The sequence below is a fragment of the Perognathus longimembris genome, chromosome 22, assembly GCF_023159225.1.
Source record: "Perognathus longimembris pacificus isolate PPM17 chromosome 22, ASM2315922v1, whole genome shotgun sequence".
Lineage (NCBI taxonomy): Eukaryota > Metazoa > Chordata > Mammalia > Rodentia > Heteromyidae > Perognathus > Perognathus longimembris.
Genome location: NC_063182.1, coordinates 1,474,983 through 1,497,170, shown reverse-complemented (window position 1 = coordinate 1,497,170; position 22,188 = coordinate 1,474,983). Strand labels below are relative to the sequence as shown.

Below are 22,188 nucleotides of genomic sequence, written 5' to 3'. Positions count from 1 at the left end.
CACCTGCTTCTTCCTCCCTGCAAGGGCGAGTCAGGCTTCATTCTGCTTCCTGTCGCCGCGTCCTCCTTTGGCAAAGGAGGCCTTGGCTCCCCGGCTCTGGGTTAACCACGAAGTCACAGGACTGAGAAGATCAGCTGCTCCGAGGTGCACAGGCCCGAGCTCCCCGTGGAGGGGGCCCGTGGGGAGCCCTGTGCTGAGGGGGACTTTTCACAGACCCTGGGGTGCCGCGGAAGGAGCGTGGCTCGGGCTCGCCGTGCCCCACCTCGGGGACACACAGCCCCCAGTCCGCGTGCGGCTCCGCGCGCCCTGCCGTCCTGCCGTCCTGGGCTCTCTCCTGTTGACTGCACCACGAGCAAATCCCTGCAGGTCACACAAGAAGGTTCAAGACCACCTCGCCCGCTGCGGGAGCCGGGAGGCCTCCCCTCCCCAGACTCAGCCGCCTCCGCCACAGCACACCTGCGGCCTCAACTCGGTGTGTCACTCTTCCCTTCCTTCTTCCCTTCTCCTCCCTCCCTCCCTCCTGTCCCCCCTCCCTCCCTCCCTCCCTTCTTTCCTTCCTTCCTTCTTTCCTTCCCTCCCTCCCTTTCTCCCTTCTTTCCTTCCCTCCCTCCCTCCCTCCCTTCCTTCCCTCCCTCCCTTCCTCCCTTCCTTCCCTCCCTCCCTTCCCTCCCTCCCTCCCTCCCTTCTTTCCCTCCCTCCCTCCCTCCCTTTCTTTATTGTGCCAGTATTAAAGCTTGAACTCAGAGTCTTGTGCTCCTGCGTAGCTTTTCCGCTCAAGGCTAGCCCGCTACGTCTTGAGCCGTAGCTCCTCTTCTGGCTTTTGGCTGCTTCGCTGGCGTTGAGTATGGACTTTCTTGACCCTGCTGGCTTTAAAACACGATCCTCAGATCTCAGCCTCCTGAGTCGCTAGGAGCACAGGTGTGAGCAGCTAGTACATGTACTGCCCTTGGTTTTCTGTAATCGGGTCTTGCATTGGAGGCGCTCCTACGTCAGCTTTCCAAGTGGTGGAATTACAGGTGTGTGCTTCCACACCCCATGTCGTGTGGAGAGCATCTTCCACGCAGTGGGAACTGTCTTGTGTTCTGGGGATGCGGCAGGAGGAACTACGGGCTTGCTTCCTGCGTCCCCTATGTTGCTTGTTGAGGCAAAATCATTTCACAGGTTTAATTTATATCATGTGGTCAGAGGAGAGGAGAGGAGAGGAGATTTGAACTGTGGAGAAAGGGGGTGAGCAGGCGGCAGCAGGGTGGGCTGAGGGAAGGGTGTTCCAGGCCAAGGGAACAGCAGCTGCAAAGGTCACGAGGCAGGAGATAATTCATGTCAGGAAAGAGAACGGAGTTCTTGAGTGAGGCTGAGTTCTGTAAACTGTGAGGAGCCCTGACAGTGACGATCCTCCTAGAGGGTTTCAAAAGCCTCTCACATCCTTTATCTCAAATGAGCCTCAAAATAACTGCAAATCAAAGATGTAGGGCAGATAAGTATTCTTAATTCTGCTCCATGGAACAAAAAAAAATCTTATGAATTGTCTTTGCACATTTCCCCAAAATAGTCCCACTGTACTTGTATGCTGAAATTTAATGTCTCTTCATTATCTTTTATTGCTTTTGATGATTAGAACATTTTGGAAAGCAGATATATATCTAGAGATACAGCTATCTATAGATAGAGATAGCTATATCTACATCTAGATTCATTATGATATTTAAGTCCTTAGGTGTCCTGATTTAGCTTCCCTATTCCGAAGAGATATTGGTTACGGTTTTCTTTTCTTTTGATATCTTGGTCTAGTTTTGGTATCAGATTGATGCTGATCTTAGAAAGTATCCGGATGCTGTAAAGAGCGTCTGGAATGCTGAAATAGAAAGGATCTCTCTTTTTTATTTTTTGGGGGAGAGGTTTAGAGAATTGGTATGAGGGTTTTTGTTTTGTTTCAGCCTCCCGAGTAGCTAAGGTTGCAGATGTAAAGCAGCAGCGCCTGGCTAGCTAAACCTTTCTGCTGCAGTAGTGTGTCATCTGTGGCGAGCCTCTGGGATCTTAGTCACCGGACAGAGGCAAAATCAGGCGGACACCTCCAGCAGCTTCCCTGTTGAGCCGAGTGAGCGAGGCGGCCTCGGGTGGTGGGGAGTTGTGCGGCCTCGGCCTGGGGCGCAGGCTCCTGACAGGCCCCTCTCCACCCTCCACGCGGAACCTCAGACACCTCAGCAAAGGCACCGCTCTCTCTTTGGGAAGAGAGCTCTCCTCTTCCCATTACATACAGGGCTTTTCCTGTGCCACAGGAACCTTTGGAAGTCATGGACCCTTATTCAGATCCATGTGCGTGTGTGTGTGTGTGTGTGTGTGTGTGTGTGTGTGTGTGTTACTATTTTGAACTTTGGAGTTTTGCATTTGATAGACAGGTACTCTACCCCTTGAGCCATCCATCCCTCCAGCCCTGATGTATATACTATACACAGATCAAAACTAGTAAATTATGTTGAAAGAGTTAACAGATGATTGGAGAAATAAATTTGTCTTCTGCACTTGTGACCTGTTGATGATGTTGGTAATTAGTGCTGGTCCTAGGGTTTGAACTCTCGACCTGGGCACTGTCCCCTTAGCTTTTCCTACCACTTGAGCCACAGCTCTATTTCTAGCTTTTTTTTTTTTTTTTTTGCCAGTCCTGGGCCTTGGACTCAGGGCCTGAGCACTGTCCCTGGCTTCCTTTTGCTCAAGGCTAGCACTCTGCCACTTGAGCCACAGCGCCACTTCCAGCCATTTTCTGTATATGTGGTGCTGGGGAATTGAACCCAGGGCCTCATGTATACGAGGCAAGCTCTCTTGCCACTAGGCCATACCCCCAGCCCTTATTTCTAGCTTTTGGGTGCTTAATTGGAAGTCTCACAGACCTCCCTGCCTGGGCTGGGCTGTCTTTGAACCATGAATTTCAGATCTTAGCCTCCTGAGTAATTAGGTGCCCAGCCTTATTACATTTATAATTGAATAAATGTTAAGTTTCAATTAGAGATCGGAAAGGAGAGAGGTAATTTATTTTTTGCCCATCCAAATTCATGGTTCTTTATTAAGAAATCCTGTTGGGGGCAGTTTACATGAAACGACTTAACTTCCAGATTAAGAAGTAGGTGTGTAACCCAGTGCTGGTCAATCAGAGCAAGCAAAGCCATGAGCCTTTGTACCAAATGGACGCAACCGGAGTGAACCCAGGACTTCTACTGGGTCTCCTGGAGACTTCCCTCTTCCGGCTTTCACATGCGCCACCACTAATATGGACAAGATTCTGTGTGTCAGTTAGAAAATAAATTTAATTTCAATTAAGAAAGTGAGAGCTAAGAAGAGGAATTTATCTATATATGCACTAATATTGAAGGCCCTCTAAGCTACACGAAGAAAGAAATTTCAAAATAGTAATTATGATACAACTCTGTTTTTATAAAAGCCAAGCCATGAGTTTCTCAAGAAAACACAGACAACTCTTTAGAAGAAGAAAGGTCCGAGGTCACTTATGTGTCATTAATAGTGGGTGGGCTCCTATGTTGTGAGAGCCACCATGGAAACATTTCCTTTCTCTCTATTTTTGTTTCTGTGCTGGCCCTGGGATTTGAACTCAGGACCTTGAGCGATGGCTTGGCTTTTTGGCTCATGGTTAGCCCTCTACCACTTGATCTATACCTTCATTTAAAGCTTTTTGTTGGTTTAACTGGAGAGAAAAAATCACTTGAGTTTGGACTGGGAATGTGGCTTAGTGGTAGAGAGCTTGCTTAGCATGCGTGAAGCCCTGGGTTTGATTCCTGACTACCACATAAACAGAAAAAAGCCAGAAGTGGCGCTGTGGCTCAAGGAGTACACTGCTTGTCTCCAGCAAAAGCAGCTCAGGGGCAGTGCCCAGGCCCTGTGTTCAAGCCCAGGACTGGCAAGAGAAACAAAACAAAGTATCTCCTGAGTTTGTCTTCCCAGGCTGTGTTTAAGCCTGGGTCCTCAGCTCTCAGCCTCGCGAGCAGCTGGTACTATGGGTGACTGATGGGCGCCGACATCCACCTCTCCTTCTCTCTCTCTCCGACAAGGAGGAAAGAACTGCGATCACTGTGTCTTTCATCATTTAAAACTGGTAAGGCGACTCACAGGGTGAACACATCCTCTCCACTTGCTCTTCCTGAACTGACTGTCAGGACTCTTGGGGGAGGCTCGGGGGTACCCATGGTGCTCCGCGGTGCCCATGGTGCTCCGCGGTGCCCGGGACTCAGGCGCGGGCTGCCCTGCTCCGTGACGCCGGGCCACACCGTGAGGCCAGCCTCTTCCCCCCGTTGCCCGTCCCCTGCTCCTCCCCAGCCCCTCCAGCTGCTCTAAGATCTGGGGAGAGTCCTCCTCCTAGAAAACACCCCCGGGTGGCCTACTGACCTGGATTCTCCCCTCCAGCCCGGCTGCAGCCTCCTCTGCTGCCAGACTGCGCCTGGCCCAGATGACTCCTGCAACCGGGAGGGAATCAGAGCCCATCTCAGTCAGGGCGGAGGCCCTGGGGAGACGGGGCCGTCCACAGCAGGGACGGGATGGCTGCTCCAGGTCGAGCCCGCTGCTGTGCAAGTACGACTGGAGTCTCAGTGGAGAAGAGCGTCGTCCTAACTGGTCCATCTCCCGCCCCGTCTCCGCCGGAGAACACGCTGCGCGCTCCACACCGCGTTAGGACGCTTCCCCTTAGATGGGGAAGCCAGGCGCCGTGAGTTCTGTGAGAGAATGTTCTCATCGTGCTCATTCTGTGTGGACATGGAATGAAACGTGTGTGGAACCAAGTATATGTGAACACGATGCTGCAGTTTTCCCATTTATTGAATTCAGTTCTTAAGGTAAATTATTCTGTGTGTGTGTGTGTGTGTGTGTGTGTGTGTGTGGCCAGTCCCGGGGCTTGAACTCAGGGCCTGAGCACCGTCCCTGGCTTCTTTTTGCTCAAGGCTAGCACTCTACCACTTGAGCCACAGCGCCACTTCCAGCCTTTTCTATATATGTGGTGCTGAGGAATTGAACCCAGGGCTTCATGTATACGAGGCGAGCACTTTACCACTAGGCCATATTCCCAGCCCCAGATAAATTATTTTGAAGATAAATTCCTGCAAAGAATGTCATTTTCTGGGCACTTGTGGCTCACATCTGTAATCCTAGATACTGAGGCTGAGATCTAAGGATCTAGGTTCCAGACCAGCCCTAGCCGACAAACCTGGGCTCCTTTTGCTCAAGGCTAAAACTCTACCACTTTGAGCCACAGATCCACTTCCAGTTTTCTGGTGATTACTTGGAGATAAGAGATTCAGGGCCTTTTCCTTCCCTAGGCTGGCTTTCAACAGAGGTCCTCAGCTCTCAGCCTCCTCAGTAGCTAAGATTATAGGCTTGAGCTGCTAGTCCCTGGCTAAATGACTGTCTCTTTAACTGTTGCTATTCTGATATAAATATAAATATATGTACATATATATGTCCTATTCATATATACATACACACATATAATTTTTAAGTAGAAATTACATATCCACAAAAGAAAAAAAAAATGAACTCACATCTTTGGGCCTCCATTTCTACATCCAATAAATAGGCCTAAGAAAAGCTCTGTCTAGGATTCCTGTTCTTTAAGAAGATAAGAAAAAAGGCACCTTGCTAAGTCACCTGGCTGTGCTCCCAGCTCTCTGTGGTCATCTGTGAGGTGGGGCAGAGCCGGCCCCTGCCGAAGTGAGAAACACCAATGGCTGACTCAAGCGCTGCCCTCCCCGACTGCTCTGGAAGCCATTTTCATCACTTGTAGCTTGTGAAAGAGAAAGTGACCTGCCAGTGCTTCCCCAAATACTCCAGTGGATTCACAGATGGTCCCTCGACAAGGAAAGAAGGTGGACGAACACCAACAACTTGCTTCTGATGGGTTTCAAACGATAAACTTCTCTGTGATCAAGTCTGAGGCCATTTGAGAGACATGTTTCCTAGAGTACAACCTAGGCTGGTCACTGGTGGCTCATGCCTCGAATTCTAGGTATTTGGAAGCTGAGATCTGAGGATCCTAGTTCAAAACCAGCCCAAGCAGACAAATCTGAAAGATTCTTGTCTCCAATTAACCAGCAAAGAACTAAAAGTGGAGCTGTGGCTCAAGTAGTAGGGCACTAGCCATGAGCAAAAAAAAAAAACCAAAACAAAACAAAAAAACAAGCAAGAGTGCAAGGTCTTCAGTTCAAGCCTCAGTACTGGGGCAAAAATATGCCCCATCCTGCCTGCAGAAGATGCAATCGGATGAAATCTGCTAAGTGTCACACACATAATCTGGAGTCCTGACTTCAGCCTTGACTCTGCCAGTCAAGACTATATGATTATTCCTGTACCTGTACAATGAAGCCAGTGGTAACATGCTCCCCTTATTTTCTAGCATTCCAAAGTTCTGTCACTCTGCAGAAGGCAGAGGTGGATTTCAAAGGAACAGTACACAGCAGATGCTTGGCCTGAGTTCTTGTCTCTTGGACATAACAGAGATGTAGAGTAACTGGTACCCTGGCCTGGGTCACTGAATCACACAGTCATGGTGGCTAGCAGGAAATCTCAGGGCCTGTGAAGACTATTGGTCCTCCCTTCCCTAGTCAACCAGTTTCCTAAGCAGTTGCATAGATTCGCACGTCGGCAGGGACGGTAGATGTTGGGTTCGTTGATATAGCTATCCAAGGTGCAGGTGCCGCGTCAACATCTGTTGATTGCTGGGTAGTCTTCTGCGGTCGAGCCACCTGGAGGAGCTCATTAAGTCTGGGATCGCATCAGATCTACCAGATTGGAATCCCCATTGGCATGGCCAGAAATCTCAGGCAACCGTCACGCAGGCCAGAGTCTGTGAATCACAGCTGCAGTGTCTGAACCAAGCATATTTCTATTATCGGAAGGGAGAAATGCTGATGTTTTCACTTTCCAGCATTTGTCGGGAGGGACTAAAATATTCAAGTCAAATATTGCAGGTTCATTTTACTGAAGCCATTTCCGTGGAGCAGAGAGAGCTCTGGACTTTGGGCTGGATGGGCGCAGGGCTTACTTTCACTACTCTCCCGGGAGGCAGGGCCAATAAAAAGCAAAGAAGGTAGCAGCAGAGCCCATGCAGTCCAAGTTTGGCAGTATTATTGCCCTTCGCCTGGAAGTCATAAAATAAGAACTGTGCCACCGTTCCAGCTTCCCCTGGGTGGCCAGCTCTGGGGCCCTGCAGATCCTTCCTGGATCTCTAGCTGCTCGGTCTGGAGCTAATCACTTTACCCCCTTTTAAGCTTCCCTTTCCTCCATCATAAATGGCCATCGTGATTCACTCTACCGAGGGCTGGTGAAAGGATTAGAGCTGACACCAGCTCGAGTGTCTGGCACACACTCTACTGGGAGGTTTTGAAGTCCTAGAACACAGCCAGCATGTCGGGGTGGGGGGTGGAGGGGGAAGGGAAGTGTGTGGTGGTACCCATCTCTTGCGGTTTCACTGCCCAGGTAGGAGCACGGTCAAAGAAGGCAGCAGGTGGCAAAGGATTGGCCAGCACTTTAGATTTCTGAAGGTTTGTTTTTGTCTATTTGTTTTGACAAGGTTTTGCTGTGTCGCCCAGGCTGGCCTTGATCTCCAGATCCTCCTTAGACTTCAGGCTGGAGAGGGTGAAGTGTCGGAGACCGTGACTGGCCTGTGGCGAAGAGTTCCTGGGACAGGATCCTTGGACACAGAAGCCAGGGACGGCTTTTCTACCAACATTGTTTTGTGTTGTTGGTACCAGAGCTTTCACTACTCAAGGCTGGCGCTCTACCACTTGAGCCATGCCTCCAGGCAAGCTTTTTGCTGATTAATTGGGGATGAAACCTCAAAGGTTTTTTGCTTCCCTAGCTGGCTCCAAACTGTAATCCTCTAGATCACAGCTTCCTGAACATCTAGGAATACAGGGGCAAGCCACCTGCCTTTGACACTATCGACACTAGTGACATTGGTGACACCTTGAGCAGCCAATGAACAACACGTGCCCTCTGTAACTTCGCATATGAGAATGGCTGGCCTGGGGACCCTCTGCATTTGGCCTGTAGGCTCGAAAGAGCAGTAGCAGCAGTCAAGGGCCACAGCAAATAGGGAGAGCTCTGGAATCCATCCCACAGGGCTCTGGTGTCCAGCAGCAGCAGAAAGATGGAGTCCTGGGAGTGTTCCAGTCCTTCCTACTAAAATAAAGATGATGGTGGTGATGGTGTGTGTGTGGGGGGGGGGTGGCGGTGCCGACAGGTATTTTCTACCTGCGAGCCATCAGGCCAGGCAACTTACTTTCCACAAATTGTCCCACTTGATCCTTACAAAGATCCCTTGAAGGTGCCTTCCTTCACAGAGCGGGAAACTGAGTCTCGGCGAAGTTAAGCAAATGACTCTTACTCTTGTCCTGACAGTACTGGGGTTTGATCTCAGAGCTTGGCAGTTGCTAGGCAGGCATTCTATCACTTGAGCCATGTCCCCAGCCCTTGACGTGTGTGTGTGTGTGTGTGTGTCTGTGTGCACAACAGTACCGGAGCTTGAACTAAAGGCCTTGTGTGCTTGCTTCCCTCAAAGCTGACACTCCACCCACTTGAGCCATGCCTCTATTTCCTGCTCCTTTTCTGGTTCATTGGAGATAAGAGCCTCCCAGACTTGTCTGCCTAGGTTGGCTTTGAACTGAGACCCTAACAGATCTCGGCCTCCTGCGCAGGCATGCGAGTCACTGGTATCAAGCCATTGGGCCTTTAAACAAAAAGTCACAGAATAATTACAAAAAGTTAATTTGAATCAGGATCCAATCCACACGTAAAAGTCCAGGGTAAGCCAGCAGCCTGTCCGTGCTAGAAAGAAGGGGCCTCACGCTTGCCTGGGCATTTAAGGGACACACACACACACACACACACACACACACTTCCCTCCAGTTTTTACACATGAAGGAACGGAGGAGCAGCAAGCCTCGTCTTACCTTCTTACCTCCCCATGAAGCCAGCCACTGTGCTGAGCATTTTAAAAAGCACTCTCTCTCCAGCCATCATAACCACCCTAGGAAACAAGTCATTTCACTGTACCCCAACTTGTCTAGATGAGGAAACCAGGGCTTGAGATGGGATAACCTGTTGGGGCTCCAAACCAGGTTGGTAGGGCTCACTTCTGGGGTCACTCAATCCTGAGCCGGGGCCGGGACGCCCACCCGACTCCCCGGCCAGTGCTCTCAGACCACGTGTGGGCTGGCAGTTGGCAGGCATTGTTCCTTAAAAGCGCGCTGGCAGCAAGCCCGAAGAGTGAAATCACACCCTGCGGTTCTGGGAAGCTCAAGACTGGAGACGGAGGTGCTGGCCTCGCTGCTCAGGCCCCAGCAGGTGCTGGGGACTCGGTTTCCTCCTCCTGACTGCCCCCGGCCTGGAGGGAGGGGCAGATCTCGGGAGTGGGGGTGGGGTGAGGGACCCCAGCAGCCACGTCCAAGAAAGCAGCCCTCAGCCTTCCCGCCTTTATCCAGACACGCCCTAGGCTCCAGCCGGGCAGGAGGGCGGCCGCTCAAGGTTGGTTCCGAGACCGAGTTCTGGGTCTGGCCTAGGTGCTCACCGGCTCTGCACCCTTGGGGGTACCCCCCCGCCGGGGTCCCCCCGCCCCCGCCCCCGCCCCCGCCCCCTGGACGGTCTGTTCTGTGTGGTGGCAGGGGTGGGAGTAAACTCGCTTCAGTTTGCTCAGTTAACGCATGCTTCAGCCAGGAACACCGTGACCCGAGCCACCGCACGCGCCCAGGCGGATTCCAGCCCGGGTCCCGGGGAGGCGAGGGTGGAGGTTCAGATCTTCCCGGCTGACCCGGCGGGCGGGCGCAGGGCAGGGCTGCGGGCCCGCGGGCGGCGGGGTGGGGGGCGGGGGGGGCCGCGGTGGGGACGGGGAGGGTCGGGCGTGGAGCGGCTGCGGGGCCGCCCCGGCCTCCGGGCGGCCTTCCGGGACCTGCCCGCCGCGGCTCGGGGCGCGCGCGGAGGGCGTCCGGGCGCGGGGCCGGCCCGAGCCTCAGTTTCCCGGGCTGTGCGGAGGCAGGTGGCCGGGCCGGGCCGGCGCCGAGGCGCGGTGACGCGCCGGGGCGGCGCGCGGGGGGCTGCGGGCCGGGGGCGCGGCGCTGCGGGCGGGCGGGCGGGCGGGCGCGTGGCGGAGCGGCCCCCCGGGGGAGGGCGGCGCGGGCGCCGGCGGCCCCGCCCCGCGGCCCGCGGCCCTGCGGCAGCCGGGGGCTCGAGCTCCGCCCCCCGCCGCCCGCGCCGCCCTCCCCCGCCCCGCGCGCCCGCCCGCCCGCTCCCTCCCCCGGGCCGGCTCGGCGCTGACTCCGCCGCACGCTGCAGCCGCGGCTGGAAGATGGCGGGGCACGACTGCGGCGCGCTGCTGGACGAGGAGCTCGCCTCCTTCTTCCTCAACTACCTGGCGGACGCGCAGGTACGGCGGGCCGGGCCGCGGCGGGCCACCCGGGCCTGGCGGGGCTCCCGGGGCCGCGGAGCCCCCCGACCCCCGCCCCCGCCCCGCGCCCGGGCCCGAGCCCCGCGGACGCCCCCGGCCGGGTCCCCCCCACCCCACCTCCGCGCGGTCCGCGCCGCCCCCGCGGGCCGAGCCGGGCGCCGCGCTCGCCCGGGCCGGCGCGGGGCACCCGGGGCTGCAGGCGCGCCCTGGGCGCCCGGCTCGGCCCGCACTTTCACGTGGACTTGTGGCCGCGGAGCCGGCGCCCCGTGCCCGGGGTCCCCGCGCCCTCCCGCCCGCGGCCGCCCCCCGCCGCGCCGCCCGCAGCCCCGGGGCGCCTGTCAGTGGCCCGCTGCGGGCGGAGGGTGTGCGGGGCACGTGGACGGCCCCGCGGGGCTGCGCCGGCCCGCGGTCGCCAGCCCCTCCCGAGGCGCCCCCAGGGCGCGAGCCGGGCCGGCGGGGGGCCGGGGGCCGGGGGCCGGGGGGCCCGGGGTGCCCGCGTCCCCCCGCGGCGCGCGGCCCCGGCGCGCGCTCCCCCGCACCGGGGGAAGGGAAGGGAAGGCGGCGCGGCGGCCCGGGTCTGGGAGCCCGGCCGGCCACACGCGCGTGACAGGCGGAGGCGGCTCCGGGGAGACGGAGGCGCGGGCCGGGGTCCCCGAGGCGCCCGCGCCGGGCGTGCGCCCCCCGCCCGCCCCCCCGCCCGAGCCTGTTGCGAGCGTAAAGTTTGGCCCTGGAGTTGGGAGCTGGTGCCCGGAGCGCCCGGCTGCGCGTGCCTGGCGGCCGGGGGCGAGCGGGGGCCCGGGGGCGGCGCGGGGGGCGCGGGGGGCGCGGGGGGCGCGGGGGGCCGGGGGCCGGGCCGGACCCCGGGCGGGAGCGGCGCGGGAGGGGCGGGCGGGGGGAAACTTCGGGCTCCGCGGAGCTGCCGGTCTCCCGGCGGCCGCCGCTGTCATGAGACCGGTGGGCGGGGAGAGCGGGCGAGCCTCCTCCCCGCGGTGCGGCGCGGCGCGGCCGGCGGGGCCTCGGGCGGCTCGGGGGCGGCTCGGGGCGGAGGCGCGCGGCGGCGGGGCGGAGGCGGACGCGCCCGCGGGGCCTCGCAGCCGGGGCCCCGGGGTCCGGCGGCCCCGGGACCGCGCGGGTTGGGGGATGCGGTGGTGACAGAGCCGGCTGCGGGGCCGCGGGGCCGCGCGCGCGGGTGTCGCCGTGTGCACTCGCCGCGCGCGCCCGGCGCGCACCTCCACCTCTGCTGACGAAACTGCGGTGCAGCTCCCGCCGAGGGCGCCGGGCTCCGTCACGCGCCCCGGGCGCACGGCCGGGCTGGAGTGGGGGGGAGCGGCCCTCCCCGCCCCGCGGCGCGTGGGGCCGGGGTCGCCCGCCCCCCCAGCCTTCTACCCCCGGGGAAGGAATTGCGTGTTTGGGACCCGAGCCCCCGATCGCCCGCGTGTGACCCACGAGCCACGCAGTGTGTGTGGGTCCCTGGCCCCCCAGACGATTGGGGAACGGGGGCCGGAGAGGCCGCGCAGGGAAAGCGCAGCGGATCGGGGACGCCCCCCCCCCTCCCGTGGCGGGCGGAGGATCTCTGGTGATCTGCGAAAACCTAACTTGGGAAATGTAACGGATAGGCCGAGCTTTGTAGCCACCCCTAGAAGGCTCGGAAAGTGGAGCCCAAAAAGGACCTGGGCGGGCCCCGCCGCCGGGCCTCCTCATTTTACAGCTGGGGCCAGAGGCGTCCAGGGGCGAGCGGCTTGTGCAGGGTCACTCAGCCAGCGGGTGACAGAGCCACCCAGGGCTCCTGACTCCAGGTCCTGTGTGTTACCTCCGAAGAGCACTGGACTTGGAGTCAGAAGGCCTGAGTGGAGTCGCCTGCCCCCCACTCTCTGGCTGAGTAAGCCTGCCACAAGCCATGGGAACCCCTGGAGCCTGCTTCCTCCATCTGTCAAATGGGGGCCCGTGGTGCCGCGGGAGAAGCCCACGTGGCGGGGTGAGCTGTGCTTTCACGTAAGGTAACCGGGCCTGCAGCCCCTTCCCTCCCACCGCCCCTCTCTGACCCTCCCTCCCTCCCTTCCTCGGCTGGTGGTGGGAAAATAGATCTTCTGTCTGTCCAAAATATTTTGTTGTCTTTGGTGACTAATCCGCTGCTAGAGGGAGAACTGTGTTTAGGAGGCTTAACTCCCAGCCACTAGGGCCAAAGTGCAGAAAATTCAGTGGAATGGGGATTGTGAAAGTTTCTTGGAAAGGTTTAAACCGCGGATTCCAAAGGGCCTTTGGGCTGTTCTCACCTTTGCTTAGGTGATTTGCCCACCCATCCCGCATGGCTGTCTCTTCAAGTAGGCCTTCCCGCTTGGCTTTCCCTGCGTTGTCTCCCGATTTTCATAGCGCGTTAGACAACGAAGCACTTTATTTGTGAGTCATGTGTCCGGTCAGATTCTGGAGGCTGGGATTGTGTCCGCAGCTCTGTGTGTGTCCGCACGGCACCTGTCAGCATGCGGAACCCTGCTCTTTTGCTTCCCTCTTGGCTGGGCACGGGGACTGCCGACGGGTGCAGCTGGCCCTGCCTGGCCAGGCAGGCTCCGGGGCTGGCAGGGGAGACAGCTGGGCAGCAAGTGTGGAGAAAGTGTGGCTTGCAGAGGGTGGCAGCTGCGGGGAGCCCATGCTCCCAAGGGGTCACTGAGCCCCGGGTAAATTCTGCTCGCGTGAAGTCACTCGGCACTGGAGACGTCGGTCAGATGGGCCCAAGATGTCGGTGACGCCGACAGCTTTATCATTCACCTAGTCCTGCTCCTTATGTTAAAATAATTACGGGATATTTTGCAAATACAGCCAAGCAGTAAGGAAAAGTTTGAAATATGTAGTATTTCAAAAGATGGACACTAAGTTTTCATATATATGTATTTCAGTATTTTGGTCTTTCCCATTCATAGAGATCATTTCTTTGCATGCCAAGCTGTGACTTGAAATCACACTGCTTTGTCGCCTGCTTTTTTTCGGTTCTTCAAAGGATGTGCCATGCATATCTTTCCCATCAATAAATATTCTACTTTGTATCTTAATGTCTTAATGGTTATATAGTATCTCAGTGAGTGTTGAATCAACATGTACTTATCCAGTCTCCTGCTACTCTAAGTTGTTGTAATTTTTTCTTTTTGTTACTGTATGAATGCTGAAATGCACATGTGTTCTTTCCGTCTTTGAAATTCCTAGAAGCGAAATTGGTCCATCAGAGGAAGTGTGCAGGCATTTGGTCACCCCATTTCTGGAACTGCCTTCTAGAAAGGCTACTGGCGTACACACTCACTATCACTGTGCGTGAACACCTGGTTTCCCATATCCGGATAACTTGTGGGTGGGTTTCTTTTTAACCTTTTTGTTTGCTCATCAATAAATGTTGTCGCCTGGATTGTTTGAAGGTGTATTTCTCTGATTGTTTGTGATTTTGAACTTTGCCCGTAAGGGGATTGTGGGCTGCCTGTATTGTATTCTGTGCAAGGCCATGTTTGTGAACTTGGCTCGTTTTTCAGTTGCTCTCCTGCCTCCTTGTTGTAAAGCTGGAACTCCGCATCACAAGGGACCTGGCCATGTGAAAATGGGGAAATGACTGGAAGTCCTGATGCACCGTGCTAGGTCAGGGTGCCAGAGAAACTGCTTCTCAAGCCCGAGTTCTAGCCTGTGCTGGAACGGGTTGAAGTACGGGCCTGGTGGGATACGTCGCCTCCCTTTCACCTGCATGAGAGCGGGGCGGTAACTTCTTCACCCGAGTTCAGATGGGGACGCGGTCCCCAGAGGCCCTGGGCTTGGCTTTCCCCCGGCTGCTTGGCTGGTGCTTGTGATAAGATGCCCGTGAAAGGCCTGGGCCCAGAGGCTGCGCCCTGGGGGCTCAGATTTCCCTTGCCTTGAAGCCTCCTCTCTCCAGTTGCTGGGGGCCAGCCACAAGCTCTGCTAGGCTGCGTGAGTCACCCGCTTCCTTTCCTCTCTGAAATAATAGCAGGAACCCTGGCCTGAGTCGGGAAGCAGCCTTGCGCAGGGGGCCCTGGGCCGGGAAGGGAGGTCAGGACAGGAGCACTGACAGCTAGCAGCCGTCTTCTTCGTGTCCATCACCGCCACATTCACGTAGCACCCCACCCTCGGCCAGCTTTCTCTGTGTACAGTCACCTGCAGTTTCCACAAAGATTCTGCACAGTTACAGTTCTACAGATGGTCTGGGCGCTCACTGAAGAGCCAGGGCTCATGGGTGATGTGCTCCTACCGTAAGCTTCCCGGAGGCCGGAAGCCGGTTTCCCTGTGCCCCGAGGCACCAACGGCACATTGGGAAGCCAGGAGACAGAATGTAAAGCCTCTCTAAGCCCGAGGAGTGTTTGTTTTTTAACATTGTGCCGGTCTTGGGACTTGAACTCAGGACCCGGGTGCTGTCTTTGTGTTTCTTTTGCACGATAGCACTTGGGCCGCAGCTCCACTTCTGGCTTTCTTGGAGATCAATGTTTCACGCATTTGGTTGCCACGGCTAGCTCTGAACCTGAATCTTCAGATCGCAGCCTTTTGAGTAGGTAGCATTATAGACGTGAGCCACTGGTACCTAGCTGAGCCTCAGCTTTTCAATCTGTGAGCTGGGGATAATATACCTGACAATACTCTACGTAAAATGAGTACTGACCTGCTGCCTGTGAGTCTTGAAACCCTCTCTTTGAAACACTTTATAAATAAGTCTAGCACTAACTTCTGTACACATAATTGTGGGGTAGGGTGACAGTGCTGGGGATTGAATTTAGGGTCTTGCCTTTGCTAGGATAACCACACTTAGAATTTGATTCACATCCCCAGTCTGTGTAAACACACACACACACACACACACACACACACACACCACATAAATTTTATTATGCGGGAGATTGGAACCCAGATGGAATTATTTGGAAGACAATATACAAGGTAGCCAAGTGTCTCATTTTTGTCCTGTAAACACTGGGTTGGTGCAGAATGATTTGGGTTTGAGTGACCCTTCTGTCCTCTCTCTTTCTTGCGGCCTAGTCTTTGTGAGGAGTGGCTGCAAACCAAATGACCACGTGGATTTACACATTTGTTCTCATGTAAGTTATGTTAAGTGTCACTGAGAGGATATTAAGCTCCAGGAGAGCCAGGCTTTTTGTCTTGGATTCACGTTGTTTTCTTTGTGTCCTGAATAGCCAAGTGTCTGGCTCACAGAAGATGAGATGTTTTCATCCTTGTTAAGTGAATGGAAATGCTCATCTGCTAGCTTCTTTAGGGTGCGTGCTTTTTCTCATTCTGTATCTGCAGTCCATGGGGTGCCTGGGAAGGGGTATCCCGGGGAGGGCTGTGGAATGAATGGAATGGCCGCTGGCCCCTCCCTCTCCATCCTCTTAATGTCGCGCGCGCGCGCTGCGCGCGCGCGCGCGCGCGTGTGTGTGTGTGTGTGTGTGTGTGTGCGTGCACGCTGAGGCTTGAACTCAGGGCCTGGGTGCTGACCCTTAGCTATTTTTGCTCAAGGTTGGCACTTTACTACTTGAGCCACACCTCTGCTTCCAGCTTTTTGCTGACTAATTTGTGATGAGAGTCTCACAGACTTTCCTGCCTTGGCTGGCTTTGAACCCCAGGCCTCCCCTCCTTGCCCCTTGAGGGGCTAGGATTCCGAGCCATGGGAACCTGGCCCATTCTTCCTTTTGCACCCGGGTGCAGCATGCCTTTCACCTCCCAGGGTTATCTGGGCGCTACAACTGGCTTGAAGGCTCTGGAAGGGCAAGTGAGAAACGTTTCCTCCCAGACCGGTGTATCCTGATCACACCGGATGGAGATTGCTTGGGACAGTGCCTGTAAAGTGTTCAGAAATGTTTACACCACGGTTCACAGTACGCCTCCAGACCCCCATCCCCAGGTCCCACCACTGCTAGCTTGTGGCCCCGACACTCCATCCACCACACAACACGCTGCCTTGCATCTGACTATGTCCTGTGCTTCTCTGAAGAGGCTTGAGGCTGTGGCATGGTTTACTCCCAGTGACTTGGGAAAGTTGGGCCTGTTGTTGCCATGTTGTGAGCAATGAAATTGAGGTACAAAAAGGTTGGATCCGTTGTCTGAAGTGTCACAGCTCACGAGTAGTCAACCCAGGATTTGAACCTTTCCTGTGTCGTGTTAGACACCGAGGGCCCTGGTAGATAGAAGACCCACTGACCTTTCCCAGAAGAGAAGGCGTGAGGTTACAGAGAGGCCTAGGCTCCAACACCTGTCCCGCACCAGACTGTGCGTGTGTGTGTGCGTGCGTGTGTGCGCGCGTGCGTGTGTGCGCTGGCTCTGAGAGGTCCGGATGGGAGTCCCCTGAGAAGCCTGGGCTTGCTTTGGGTGGCTGTTTCTTGCCGTTGACTCCCAGCCCAGGACCACTCAGGGAGGAGACTGGGAGGAAGGTGGGGACAGGGATGGTGGTCAGAGAGCTCGGAGAGGAGAAGCTGCCACCGATCCAGCCGAGCTGGGCACCGAGTCTGCAGAGCTCGCGGCCACATCCTCATCCTAACTCTCGCTCCTTTCCTATCTGGCCCCTTCCTTAGGACAGTGAGTTGTTACCTGAGTCTAGAGTAGGAGACCACAGAGATTTTACAATGGGAGGGGAAAGTCATTGATTAATGATCCCCAAAGGCCTGCAATTACTGCTGGGTGTTTTACTAGGAAAATAAACATTTGCCCTAATTGTCAGGTAGGTGAAAGGGCCCTGAGCCTAGGGTTAGGTTCCCTGGGGGATACGCCTTCTGGCCTTGGGCAAGAGCTTCTGGTACCTTGACCTTTTCTTTTCCCAAGTGAGGCTGGAAATAGAGCCTGTGTTACAGGGTTATGGTGGGCTGGCCTAGTGGTTTTTACCTGTAACCCCAACATCAGGAAGTAGAGAGCCAGGGAATCACTCTGGGAAGCCAGTCTTGGCAAAAAGTTAGGGGGACCTCATCCCAACAAAGCCGATCGTGGTGGCATGAACCTATCATTCTAGCTACGAGAGGAGACAGATAGGATTGGAATGCAAGTCAGTTTCTGGGCAAGAGCAAGACCCCTTTGGAAAGTAAAGCAAAAGAAGTTGAAGGTGTGGCTCAAGTCCTAGAACAGCTCTTACTGAGCAGGCACAAGACCTTGAGTTCAAACCCGGTACCCCTTCCGAGTCCCCTACCCCACCCAAAGGGTTTTAGTGCAGATTAGTTGCGTGCCTATGAAATGTGTGCAGTGTCCCAGTGACTGTGGCCCTGAGTGTTAAGAAGAGACAAATGCACACATCTTGCCTAGCCCTGGAGACAGTGGCTACTAAATGATGCCATCTTGCCTTAATAGCGATAGAAAAACTGGCTTGCAGACAAGCAAATCCAGCTAGATGCCACTTGACAAGAGGCAGAGAGCTCCAAGATGATGGCTAAGAACTAACTCTGGGCTTTGGAGGTTAACTTAGCCTCAAGTTTTAAAATCAGGGCTGTGCCCTTTACCAGCGGTGTGACCTTGAATAAGCGTCTTTACCTCTCTGACCCACGGTGCACATGTCACATTGGGGACTTGTATTCCTGGAGGATGACTTAAGGGAACTGCAGACTTGTAGCACTGTTTGGCAAATGGCAGTCACTTCAACGATGAAAATGACAATGGAGTAAAATAATAAGACACAAATAAGAACTTGAGTTTCCCGGAGTTGGGAGCAGCCCAGGGAGCATCTTGCTTCATGCTCTTACCTGGAAGTAAAGAAACCAGATGGAAACAGATGTGGGGGTGCTTGGGGTGACCCCGCGGGGACAGGCGACGCCCCTTGGCTGCCGTGAGCCTGCTGCGGCCAGCCCCGCCTGCCCGGGACTCCCGTCTGGGGCTGCTGTCTGGCGCTGGGCCGTCGGGCGCGATGGCCGCCCCCTGACGGGCCTGCAGCGGTCTTTTCTCCTGCCGTGCAGCCGAGAGAGCGCGAGGAGCCCCGGGCTCGGAGCGGCTGCGGCAGCCGGCCCACGAGTCGCTCCCTGGTGTTGCCATGGCAAACATCCTTGGCAACGTGGCTGCTCGCGCCTTTATTTCTGGTCTCCGGCTCTTTGCAGGGAAGCGTGGTACCGGGAGCACGGGGGAAGGGCGAGGGCTCCACCCTGGCCCGCAGGCGCTGGCCCTCTCAGGCACAGCAGGGCCCCGCTAAGACGTCGCAGCACATCCTCTGTGACCAGCAGAAACACGCGTGGGCAAGGCATTCCACCACTCGGACGCCCATCGGCCCCCTCTCCGTCTGCCTGTCCAGTCCCGGCGTGCGACCGCGCGGCAGGCAGTCAGCGTGGGGATTCAGGTGCAGGGCGTTCCCGCCTGCTTCATCTTCAGCTGCCACGAGGAGGGGCCGCGGCTGCCCCCTCTGAGACACCAGCCCTGGGTAGGTGCTGGGGGCTCGTGCCTGATTCTAGCTACTCAGGAGGCCAAGATCTGAGGATGTGGTTCAAACCAGCCCGGGCAGACAAATCCGAGAGGGTTTTATCCAACTGGCCAGCAAAAAGCTAGAAGTGTTACAGCACCAGCCTTGATTTAAACAACAACAACAACTAAAGAACTAACAAGAGCTCGAGACTCTGAGTTTTAGCCCTAGGACTTGGGGAAAAATAAAGGAGGAGGAGAAGGAAGAGGAGCAAACAGCCCTTTCAAGAAGGGGCTGGTGCACCTGAGGCTCGCGCCTGTAATCCTCACTGTTCAGGAGGCTGGACTCTGAGGATTGAGGTTGGAAGTCAGCTTAGGTAGAAAAGTCCATGAGACTCGTCTCCACTCAACCACCTAAAAGCCCAAAGGGGAGCTGTGGCTCAAGGGGTAGAGTGCTAGCCTTGAGCAAAAGGAAGCTGAGAGACAGCACCTAGGCTCTGAGTTAGGGGGGGGGGGGAAGGCAGAGGAGGAGGAACTATCAGCTAGAAAAGGTGGGGGGGGGGGAGGTGAGGGGAGAGGAAGAAAAAGAAGCAACCAAAACTTTCAAGAAAATGGCTCTGCTAGTCCTTGTGCTAAATTCTCATAGGAACCCCGTGGAGTAGTCCTCACAATTGGGTAGATGGAGGCCCAGCAGCATTTGGAGCTATTTTTTGTTGTTGTTCCTCTTCCTGGGCCAGAGAGAACCCTAAGAGTTCCTCTCACGAAGTGTAGGCTTCCCTTCACACACTTTATGTGTTTATACCTTGAATGTTCCACCTCCAGACACGTCTTTCAAAGCCCAGCTGGAATGCTGCTCTCTCAACTCCCTCTCAGAAGCGCTCCCTTTGCTGTGATCCAGTCTGTTAACTTTGCATTTCTAACTTTTTTTTTTTTTTTGGTGAGGCTTTGTTTTCTTTTTGGAGGGAGTGCTGGTACTGGGGCTTGAACTTGGGGACTATGTGCTGTCCCTCAGCTTTTTTGCTCAAGGCTGGTGCTGTACCACACAAGCCACAGTTCTCTTTCTAGGTCCGGGGTAGTTAATTGGAGATAAGAGTCTCTTGGAATTGTCTGCCTAGGCTGGCTTTGAACCATGGTTCCCAGATCTCAGGCTCCTGAGTAGCTAGGATTATCAGTCACCAGCACCTGGCTGGGTTTTTCTGTTTCTTTTCTTGTGATGCTCAGGATAAAGCACTCTAAGCAGAATCTCTACTACGGAACTGAACCCCCAGCCCGCCCTGGTTTACATCTACCCTCTAGCCACCTCAGAACACACAGACACAGATCGGGAAACTGACTAACGAGGACAGGTTGAATGTCCTGGCGAGGAGTTTGATTTGGCAGGTAGTGAGGCATCAGCTAAAGATTGCGACACCCTGGACATCATTCTCATTATTAACAGCAATCATGCAACATCACCACCATTTAGAGACGGCTTGCTTATTGGGTGTCAGGCCTTAGGCTAGAACCTTCAGGTGGAGCAGACGGTCTTATCCTCAGTCAACCCGTGAGGGTGGTACCCTGATACGCGAGAAGGAGGGCGTAGGGAATCCTAGCTCCTTTCCCCAAGTCACCTGGGAAGGCAGCCCCAGGGCTGGGGCTTGAACCTAGGTCTGCCTGTCCAAAGCACAGGGTCCTGACCACCGTGGGCTTCATGCAGCGAGTGCACAGGAGACACTGAAATGGGCTGGTGAGGCACTGGTGGCACAGCTCGGGGGAGCCCCAAGAGTGGGGCTCCGGAGAAGCGAGCGGATGGGAGAGGATTCTCCAGCTGAAATGGGTGTAGAGATTTGGGAGATGGTTTGTGTGAGGGAAAACGTCCGTGTCTTCAGGGCCTGCTTGTGTGCCCAGTCTGTTCCTCACCTCGAGGCTTCACCGGTGCACATTTGGCCTCCGCTTGCTTAGACCTTATGTTGTGTATTTCCTCTTCCATATTTCCTTCTCTGGCTTGTCAGGACTGGAACTCTGCTGGGGAAAAGGGACCTGAAAGCCAGCCCTTCATCAGGATGTCAGGCACGCTCTAGGCCCCCGGCCAGCCCCGAACGCGTGACGAGAGGCTGAGTGTTCAGGAGGTGCCCCTGACGTTCACCCGGCCTCAGCGGCTACGTGTCTGGGCTGGGAGCGGTGCTGATACGCGGGGAGAACATGAACGATGGCTCCCGTGACGCCAGGGGGCTCTGCCCTGGTCCCCGAGATAAGCCTCGTCCCCGGGGGAGCCGGAAGCGTTCTCCCTATCAGAGCACGCGGGGGTGGGGGTGGTGCTGGTGGAGGCTGAACCGTGGTGAGGAAACCAGCCCAGGGCCCAGGACGACGCTCTGCCCTCGGTGGGGAGGGGCTCCGAGGTTCAGCATCTCCGGTGCTGGCCAGCGCGCTCCACCCGGGTCCAGAGCGGCGGAGGCGCGCGGGAACCCGTGAGGAGCAGCGGCCGCGGCCTCCGACTCCTTCCGTGGGACAGTCCTCTCTTCTGGCTGGGAATTTCCTTGCATTATCCATTCCATACCCTTTCCACTCAGGGCCATTTTGCTCTCCCTGTGTGCATGGTTTGAACAGGCTTGGCCGTCACGGTGGGCAGTGAGTCTGTTCCCGTCCTGTGTAGGCCTGGGGTGGGTAGCGGGGTTTTATCGGTGGCAGAAGCAAACAGCAGCATCAGTGCCAACATGGGAGCATTTAGAACGGAGCAAGAGAGCCCAGCACACCTCTGTCCCCGACTATGTTGTGATGTGTCCAGTGACAAGAAAGGGAACAACGAATCGGTCATGTGGTATATCATTCCTGAGGGAAGGTATATGCCATTTAGTATTCTCCGAGAACTCAAGAAATGTGTAATACACTTTGCTACCGCCATCCAAAATAGGAAGCCTAAAAAAAGCATTGAAAAGTCTTAGCCTTATAAGCTTTGCTTATTATAAGCACACATTATTCCTTGATGATACCAGATGAATAGGGACTTAGATTAGCCATAAACCTTTCTCTCAAAGTTAGTACAGTCTGAACATGTGGTATTGTCTCCCAGCTCCCCAAGGCTGCTGGGCAAAGTGCCAGGTGTGGTTGAGTGACCGGCAAAAGGCGACTGGACCAAGAATGGGAATGTGTGTAGTGAATTGTGGAGCCCGGCCCTCAGAGTCAAACTGTCTGGGTCAAACCTCAGCTTTATGATTTTTTCGAGCTGTGTGATTTAAGGAATTAGATCGCCATTCTGTGCTGTAGTTAGCCAGCTCCTGCACGAGTAATGATAGGACTGACCTTCCAGGCCTGGGAGCGCTAATCAGTAGTTCTCAGCCATGAGTGCACACCAGAATCAACAATAGAGTGAAAACATTCATAATTACACATCTGGCGTTGCCCCAGGCCTCTCGAAGGAGAAGCTTTGCGCACCG

General features: G+C 55.6%; 1 protein-coding gene across 1 annotated transcript in view; it reads left to right on the top strand.

The window, feature by feature from the left end:
- The first annotated feature begins 10,286 nt into the window (after positions 1 to 10,286).
- Ppargc1b (PPARG coactivator 1 beta) overlaps positions 10,287 to 22,188 on the top strand; it is a 90,948-nt gene continuing 79,046 nt past the window's right edge. Inside the window, 2 exon segments of the mRNA XM_048331115.1 lie at positions 10,287 to 10,414; positions 20,324 to 20,327. Of these exon segments, the coding sequence (XP_048187072.1) occupies positions 10,337 to 10,414; positions 20,324 to 20,327 (82 nt within the window). The 5' untranslated portion in view covers positions 10,287 to 10,336.